The sequence below is a fragment of the Toxorhynchites rutilus genome, chromosome 2 (genome assembly GCF_029784135.1).
Source record: "Toxorhynchites rutilus septentrionalis strain SRP chromosome 2, ASM2978413v1, whole genome shotgun sequence".
NCBI classification, from domain to species: domain Eukaryota; kingdom Metazoa; phylum Arthropoda; class Insecta; order Diptera; family Culicidae; genus Toxorhynchites; species Toxorhynchites rutilus.
Window position 1 is genome coordinate 186,214,568 of NC_073745.1, and position 9,571 is coordinate 186,224,138.

General features: G+C 42.8%; 1 protein-coding gene across 8 annotated transcripts; it reads left to right on the plus strand.

The window, feature by feature from the left end:
• The first annotated feature begins 951 nt into the window (after positions 1–951).
• On the plus strand, positions 952–8,856 carry LOC129770031 (uncharacterized). Of its 8 annotated transcripts, XM_055772614.1 has the most exons (4): positions 952–1,203; positions 1,263–1,347; positions 1,415–1,478; positions 1,541–8,856. In XM_055772614.1, exon 4 carries the CDS (start codon positions 1,654–1,656, stop codon positions 7,657–7,659), a length of 6,006 nt encoding a protein of 2,001 aa, XP_055628589.1. In that variant the 5' UTR covers positions 952–1,203; positions 1,263–1,347; positions 1,415–1,478; positions 1,541–1,653; the 3' UTR covers positions 7,660–8,856. The 8 variants fall into 8 exon arrangements, 3 of the variants coding, with proteins under 3 accessions (XP_055628589.1, XP_055628588.1, XP_055628587.1); XR_008742020.1 differs by having other exon boundaries at positions 952–8,057; positions 8,125–8,188; positions 8,251–8,856; XR_008742019.1 differs by having other exon boundaries at positions 952–7,913; positions 7,973–8,057; positions 8,125–8,856.
• The last annotated feature ends 715 nt before the right edge of the window (positions 8,857–9,571 follow it).

Sequence of the window (9,571 nt, forward strand, 5' to 3'; positions counted from 1 at the left end):
ACAAGAAGTTTGAAAACCTCTCAATATTTTACGAAAGAAAATAGAAAGAGCCAATCCCAAGCTCGCGTGCTAAAGCCCGATCTCATCGCTTACACATAGAAGGGTTGTGAGCCATGACAAGGATTATGAGGTGGAGCAGATGGCAAAATTTGCGAACGTAGCTACTTTTCACATTGTGACGTTGATATTTGTGTTTATGTTCAATTGCCTTCCACATCCATATGAAAACGCTTTTTAGGCAAGTTTTTTAATCAATTAAAATCAGATCTTTCCGTGGAGTTCCTACTGAATATGCATATAATGCGACAGTGTGCAGTGGCTATTCGTGAAATGATGTCGGAAAAGATGAATCAAAGTTATATTTTTATGTGTCATTTTCACTCTCTCACCTTCATAGAAACAAACAAATATTCGTTATTTTCGCAGTGATGTGAATATATTTTGAAGGCTACCAGTACAGGTGTATGTGATTTGAGGAAACTAGTTCACAATTAAGCAATATTCAATTGAAAATCTTGCTATTTCTGATGACTGAGAATAATACTGTTCTCTGGGCGTTTTTGCTCCTTAAATGATGGAAGTAAGTCGCAATACAATTATCATCTATTAAAAACCTATCAGTTACAAGATTTCATGAGCCTTTTTTTCATGACATCATCAAATTGTGAGTTATTTAAATATTGTTTCGTCTCTTCCATATACATTCCATATTGAATGCAAATAATGACAACACCATATTTTGTTTACCAATACAAATATACTCTGCCTACTGCTCCACCTAATATGTACCTCATTGGGTTGTGAGGAAGAGAAAATTGATACTCGTCTCTCGAAAATAAAGCGCGCGCACAGGAAGTCTGGATTCAACGTATGTTGCGCGGATATGCTACTAATTATATGTGTTAATACGCCCGTCGATTTGGCGATCCCCTCGTACAGTACACAGTAGCAATGTAACTGCTTACTTATCGATCGTCGTTCGTCGATCGTCCAGTCTGCTTGACCATCACGTAACAATCGTGATCTGTCAGTGGACGATGATCAGCATTTCTTTATCTGCGACGAGCACTAAAGAACAGATTACTTGCAAAAATCCTTAAGTTATACGATCCTGTGCCTGATAATAATTTCTAAAGACTAGTGCTAGTGTTTATATACCTAAATTACCTAAAATTATTTTTTATAAATACTAGGATAAAAAAGGTAACAATACGTTGAGTTTGCAATCAATTTATCTTAAAACCTAGTGTCCTTAAAAATAGGTTACAGCTACAACTAGGAACTAAGAAGAAATTATCTACATCTATCGCTTATTATACTACGCTAAACCTACAATTTACCACATCGGTGAGAATCGAACATTAAACCTATTATACAATTCCTTATACATACAATTTACAAACTTACAATATAGGGCAAATTAGGAATATTGACATAACCTTGAATTATTATGTGGAAGAGAAGTTGAATTACTAAAAGTAAGTGAATTGGATTCTAAATTATGTATTTAAAATAATTATTGTATCCATCATTCCTGTAGGAATTTATAACTCGATGTACTCTCAGTAATAAAGTTCATGAATTCGGTTAATTCTGGCGACGCCCGCGACTATTCTTCCAACATTTTATAAATTCTTTTAACCGAGCCGAGAGATGTCGTCGAAGCATTCCAAAGCCGAAACCGCGAAAAAGGCGAGTAAAACGGTCACGATGAGCAATCAGCAAGTCGCAGAGCCCGCGACGAACGCTACATCATGTTCAACAAATACCGTTGCTGTTCCCTCTACTAGCGGCCAGGTAACAGTAGTTAGTATCGATCAGGCCGGGACTGGAGCAGCCCCTGAGAAGCGTATGGCTGGAGAAAGGCGAACCGATAAATCTAGTGGCGCCACCCGCGCAGCGGTCATTCAGGAGTCAGACTGTCCCTTGTGTGATGAGCCAAATGATATGGAAATGGTCCAATGTGATACTTGCCAGAGGTGGTTTCATTTTCGGTGCGTGAAGGTAACGCAGGACATTCAAAATGTGAGCTGGAGCTGCACCGACTGTCCTACTGTGAGTAATCAACAACGTACGACTGCCCCCGTACCTACTCAAAACCAAACATTGCCTACTCAGTCGCAGACGGCGAAGAGCGTTGTAAAGAGTATACAAAGTGAGGCAAGGAGGAGATTGAAGCTGCAGTTGCTGAAAATCGAAGAAGAGAAAAAACTTGAACAGAAGTACCTGAAGAAGAAATACGACGTGCTTCTTGAGTACGGAAGTGATACTTCAACGGAGATAAGTGTCAACGAGGCGGAGAAAATATCTAAAATCGAGGAATGGGTGGCCGATACTGAGCGTTGCGATAACCAAGCGAACACCGGATTAGAGCCTGAAGAGATGGAAGAACTTTTGCCAATCCAACTGGCTGGACCTACAGAGCAAACTGCTCCGAATCTTGAACAAGGCACCGTGCAACTCACAAATCCACAACATCCAGTATCTTCGGATGTTCCTGGTATTCATCGTGTTAACCCTCCTTCGCTAATCGACCCTCGCATGTTCGTTCCAGGACAAAGATCAACACCGATGCGTCCGAGTCAGCAAGTATCGATGCCGCCGTCTGCGCCGCATGTTGCAAATGAAACTGTATGCATTCTAAACAGGAGTCAGCTAGCCGCACGACAAGCGGTTTCGAAAGATCTCCCGGAATTCAGTGGCAACCCCGAAGATTGGCCACTCTTCTTCTCGAACTTCAGTAACTCTACCCAGATGTGCGGGTTCTCCAACGAAGAAAATATGTTGCGGCTCCGAAAGTGCCTCAAAGGGAGAGCTTTAGAAGCAGTCAAGTGCCGCTTGCTTCATCCGTTTAACGTCGCAGGAGTTATGTCAACATTGAAAATGTTATATGGCAGGCCGGAAGCGATTATACAAGCAATTGTAAAAAATGTTCGATCGTTACCATCGCCAAACATCGATAGGCTAGAGACCGTCGTCAACTTCGCGCTCACCGTGGAGAACTTGGTCGCAACAATCCAAGCATGTGAAGTACACGATTTCGTCTATAATGCTTCTTTACGATACGAACTGGTGGAACGGTTACCTTCGACGTTGAAGCTTGATTGGGCCAAACACTCTAGGGATAAGCTCAATCCAAATTTGCTCGACTTCAGCTCGTGGCTGTATTCAACAGCAGAGGATGCCAGTGCGGTAATGGCTACGATAAATAACGACCCAAAGCCTCGTTCCATTAAGAAGGATGGATTTTTGAATATACATTCAGAAACCGAGTCGGGAAATAACAGATCGTACATGTCACCATCTAAAGTGAAACCAACTTCTTTCAGTGGGTTTGAGAAGCATTGTCCCATATGTAAGGGCGGGTGCCAGAGCGTTCCAAAGTGCAAACGATTTGCCGAGTTCAGTTATGACTCGAGATGGGCTGCAGTGCGAGAGTGTAAACTCTGCCGAAAGTGCTTACGGAAGCACAACGGATCATGCAGGCAACAGAAGCCATGCGGAATAAGTGGTTGTATTTATTTACACCACCCTCTTCTCCACAGTGAGAAACAACAGAGCAATAGTTCGTCAAATGGATCAATCACTGCTACGCTATCAGAAGGGACATCTCAGCAGAGTTGTAACATTCACCAAGGTCAATCGAAAGTTTTGTTCCGAATACTCCCAGTTCGTCTCTATGGACCCTCGAAAACAGTGCAAGCCTTCGCGTTTATCGATGATGGTTCGGAACTCTCGTTAATGGATCAAAGCTTGGCTGAAGAGTTAGGTCTGAAAGGCCCCAGGAAATCTTTATGCCTGAAATGGACAGGAGAGACGCAGCGTTTAGAAAAATCGTCACAGATTGTAAGTCTGCAAATTTCAAGTTGCTTCAGTCAGGCAAAAAGGTACGAACTTTGTTCCGTACATACCGTACAAAGTCTACAAATAAGACCGCAAACACTACTCTATTCTGAGATTCAGAAAAAGTACCAACATCTTGTCGGGCTTCCCATTCAATCGTACGAGAACGCCTGTCCTCGTATATTGATAGGTCTTGATAATCTCAATCTCGGACATCCACTGAAGTGTAAAGAAGGACAATCACAAGAACCAATAGGCGTCAAGACGCGTCTTGGGTGGACCGTCTATGGAAGCTGCGTGTCAGAAGATGCTGCTGAACATTCCGTTAACTACCACTCCTTGCAGATTTGTCAATGCAACCAATACAATGATGAGGATCTCCATAGAACAGTTAAAAGCTTCTTTTCGTTAGAGAGCATTGGAATTACAAAGCCCGAAAGACCCTTACAGTCTCAGGACGACCAGCGTGCCCTGATGCTTCTGGAATCGCTAACAATATTTCGAGATGGAAGGTATGAAACGGGACTTCTGTTTAAGTACGACAATGTGCGTCTGCCGAACAACAAAGAGATGGCGCTGAAGAGGTGGCAGTGTTTGGATCGGAGGATGAAGCACGATCGAGCATTAGCTGAAGCAGTGAACGCGAAAATCGAAGACCACATCGAGAAGGGTTACATACGCAAGCTAACTGACGAAGAGGTTCAAGCCTACCCTAATGTCTGGTATCTCCCGATGTTTCCAGTGGTAAACCCAAACAAACCCGGAAAAATAAGGCTCGTGTGGGATGCTGCAGCCACAACTTACGGAGTTTCTCTGAATTCCGTGCTATTGAAGGGTCCGGATCTTCTAACGTCGCTGTTATCTGTACTGATACAGTTTCGCGAATGCCGTATTGCAGTATCCGGAGATATCCGGGAGATGTATCAGCAAGTATCAATTCGGAAGAAGGATCAACCGTACCAGTTATTCTTCTATACAAAAAGTGGAATCAACCCGAACACGTACGTCATACAGGTCATGACGTTTGGAGCCTGTTGCTCGCCTAGTACTGCACAGTACATAAAAAATCTCCATGCAAGGAAGTTCGAACAGAGCTATCCTACAGCTGTTGAAGTAATCGTGGAACGCCACTACGTCGACGATATGCTTCTAAGCGTCGAACATGAGGAAGAAGCAATAAAGCTAACGAGAGAGGTGAGGAAAATTCATGCATCTGCGGGATTCGACATCCGAAATTGGGCCTCCAATTCTCCCGCGGTACTGAAGGCGCTGGACGAGTCCCCCACAGCAGTCAAAAGGCTAAGTGGTGATGGTTCAGTTGAGAAAATCCTCGGCATGTGGTGGGACACTTCTACAGATAACATTACGTTTAAAATTTCCGATCGTATAGATGCGCTGCTCTTGTCCGGTACCCGTCGACCTACCAAACGAGAGGTCTTGCGGACTCTCATGATGGTTTTTGACCCGCTAGGGCTTATCGGACATTTTCTGATGATCCTCAAGACGCTTTTCCAAGAGATATGGCGCTCGTCAATCGGCTGGGATGATTCGATCAACGACTCGCATTTCGAAAAGTGGTCTTCGTGGTGTGTGTCTCTCCCCGGAATAACGACGCTTCAGATCCCTCGCTGCTATCGAACAAAATCCTCTATAGCCAAGCACAATGACATCCAGCTACATACCTTTGTTGATGCGAGTGAAACCGGCTTCGCTGCAGTTGTATACCTGAGATTTCAGGAAGACACCACTATCGAATGTGCATTAGTTGGATCGAAAACGAGAGTGTCACCTATCAAATTTCTGTCCATTCCCCGTTCAGAGCTTCAAGCCGCCATAATTGGAGTCAGACTAGCAGAAACGGTGAAGCAATCGTTATCGATCAAGATAAGGCAACGATACTTTTGGACGGATTCGAAGGATGTACTCTGCTGGCTGAATTCCGACCATCGTCGTTATAGCCAGTTTGTGGCCTTCAGAGTCAGCGAGCTCCTCGAATCCTCAGATGTGCGCGAATGGAATTGGATACCTAGCAAGCAAAACGTGGCGGACGAAGGAACGAAATGGAAGACCAACCCCGACTTGTCCGCTTCTAGCCGTTGGTTCCGTGGGCCAGAATTCCTGTGGAAATCTACGGAACATTGGCCTATGTCTAATAGTCGCATCGGAGTAACCACTGAAGAACTACGTCCTCATCTGTTGTTTCATACTAAAATTGTAGAACCTGTAATCGATCTCCATCGCTTTTCCGACTGGCGGAAACTAATTCGCTGCACGGCTCATGTTTTTCGCTACATAAATAATCTGAAATCCTGCGTATATAAAAAGAATGTAACCAACGGACCACTGCAACGTCGAGAGCTAAGCGATTCCGAATGCTGCCTATTTCGTATGGCACAAAACTACACCTACGCTGACGAAATCACCATTCTCTCTAGAAACCGGCTTGCAGAGAATCCAGACAAAACCATTCCGAGAAACAGTCCATTATTTCACAAATGTGTCTTCCTCGACGAGAACGATGTTCTAAGGGTTCGAGGTCGAACAAGAGCTTGCCAGTTTATCGCCCGAGATGCCGCTCAACCAATCATTCTACCACGCGAGCACCCAATCACACGGCTTATTCTTCTTGATTTTCACAAGCGGTTCAACCACCAGAATCACGAGACGATTCTCAATGAAATACGTCAACGTTTCCACGTTCCAAGACTGAAGGGAACATACAGGAAGGTACGCAGGGAGTGCCAAAAATGCAAGAACGACCAAGCGTCTCCACAACCTCCCGCCATGAGTGACCTGCCACCGTACCGTCTAGCTGCTTTCACAGGACCCTTCACGTACATGGGGATCGATTATTTCGGTCCCATGACCGTCGTCGTTGGACGACGCTCAGAAAAAAGATGGGGAGTGCTGGCAACATGCCTCACAACTCGCGCTATCCATTTAGAACTAGCTCACACACTGACAACCGATTCGTGTATTCTAGCAATACGTAACGTAATGGCTAGGAGAGGGACACCTGCAGTTATTTTTAGCGACCGTGGCACCAACTTCCAGGGCGCCAGTAAAGAATTGAAAGAAGTGCTGCAAGACATCAACCAAGAACAGCTCATGCGGGAATTCACAACATCCAATACGGAATGGACCTTTATACCGCCAGCTTCACCACACATGGGCGGAGCGTGGGAGCGCTTGATTGGCAGCGTAAAATGCAACCTTCATAAACTGCAGTGGAGGAAACTTCCCACGGATGAAGTTCTTTACAGTACACTGCTAGAAATTGAGAACAATATAAACTCGCGACCACTTACTGACATCCCCATGGACGACGATGAATCTCCAGTGCTGACACCAAACCACTTTTTGCTGGGGTCATCAAATGGACTAAAACCATGGGTACAGTACAACGATAACCCCATCGTGCTCCGGAATTCCTGGAGGCAATCACAAGTTATGGCCAATGAATTTTGGCGCCAATGGTTAAGAGATTATCTCCTTGTAATCACCCGTCGCACCAAGTGGTTCATGAAGGTAAAACCAATTCAAGTGAATGATGTGGTAGTCATCGCAGATCCCAAGGCCCCTCGCAATAGTTGGCCTATGGGACGAATCATCGCAACCAGAGCAGGACAGGACGGGCAAGTCAGGAGTGCCACCATACAGACTAATCAGGGCATCTACGAACGTCCCGCGGTTAAACTCGCCGTACTCGACGTGGGCGTTAGGAACCAATACGCCTCCGGAGAACCCTCTGCGCATTCGGGGAGGAGTGTTAATACGCCCGTCGATTTGGCGATCCCCTCGTACAGTACACAGTAGCAATGTAACTGCTTACTTATCGATCGTCGTTCGTCGATCGTCCAGTCTGCTTGACCATCACGTAACAATCGTGATCTGTCAGTGGACGATGATCAGCATTTCTTTATCTGCGACGAGCACTAAAGAACAGATTACTTGCAAAAATCCTTAAGTTATACGATCCTGTGCCTGATAATAATTTCTAAAGACTAGTGCTAGTGTTTATATACCTAAATTACCTAAAATTATTTTTTATAAATACTAGGATAAAAAAGGTAACAATACGTTGAGTTTGCAATCAATTTATCTTAAAACCTAGTGTCCTTAAAAATAGGTTACAGCTACAACTAGGAACTAAGAAGAAATTATCTACATCTATCGCTTATTATACTACGCTAAACCTACAATTTACCACATCGGTGAGAATCGAACATTAAACCTATTATACAATTCCTTATACATACAATTTACAAACTTACAATATAGGGCAAATTAGGAATATTGACATAACCTTGAATTATTATGTGGAAGAGAAGTTGAATTACTAAAAGTAAGTGAATTGGATTCTAAATTATGTATTTAAAATAATTATTGTATCCATCATTCCTGTAGGAATTTATAACTCGATGTACTCTCAGTAATAAAGTTCATGAATTCGGTTAATTCTGGCGACGCCCGCGACTATTCTTCCAACAATATGTTTCATGCTTTTTCCAGCCTCTGGATTTGATCTATAGTTTGCACGTATTGTCGTATTGCCTGGAGAAAGCATTTGTGTGATACGTCATTATAGGGCGCTTGTAACGTGCATATGTATTAGTGATCTGTTGGGCAGGCAATAGAGATCGCTGCATAAAATTTATATGGATCGGCAAGATTAAGCTTTGTTTAAATAATCATTTTAGCGAAATAGTCAAAGAAATTACGCGCTATACTATATTAATAACATGTATATGTCTCTTTAGATAAAAAAAATACTTTTAGCGTCAAAGCCAAGTGAAAGAAGTGAAATATGGTTATAAGAAAATTGATCAGAAACGAAGAAAATCCATCAATTGGCTAATTCATGGAAAATACAAGGAAGCATTTGAACGTGAGCTCGAGCCTCTATGTCTTGAATCTAGGTCCGAATATGCTGATAATCCTTTCCTGTTACACATATCCCTCGATTTACACTGAAGATAGGTTCCCGACAAAACCGTGTAAAACGAAATAAACTCCCCATATGTATTTAATTTCGTTATTTATTTAAGTGAAACAAAAGTAAAACATCTTAAAAATCTACCTATTGAATATATTATACAATAAATCAAATATGTAATTGGTTTATTCGCTGTCATCACTTTCAGGCACTACCAGTCTTTTGTTTCTGACTTTCATCACAAGAGCATTCCTGATGCGATTCTGCTTCAATGGTCGACGAATTCGAGAAGAGCATTGAGGGGATTTTGTAATAAAATATGTAATTAACAGTTGCGTAGGTTTTTTTCGCCAAACCTTTATAGACCTCTTCCTGTTGACTTAAACAGCTGTTAATTTCTTTCTGGAGAAGAAGAGCTCGTTCAACATTCGTGTCGCATTGTAGAAAATAATTTCCCAATTTTCTTCCCAAATCAAGCCCCACACTGATGGATTTTGCTGTGAACGTAACTAGTTCAGATTGATCTTCATCAGAATTATTGTCTTCATCTGGTTTATCGACTTCATGAATCATGTGAACTAAATCCTCTTCATTTAGTTCGTCATCTGCCAATATTTCCTCAATATTTGCTTGAGCAAACCTTCAAAACCTTCTCCTCCTATAGAATGAGTTAACTTGGTGATCTGGGAATATTCATGTTCTAATGGAAGTTTTTCGTTTCCACTTTCAACCGCTTTTGGCCATATTGCTTTCCAGCAAGCATTGAGCGTTGATTGTTTCATGTTGATTGTT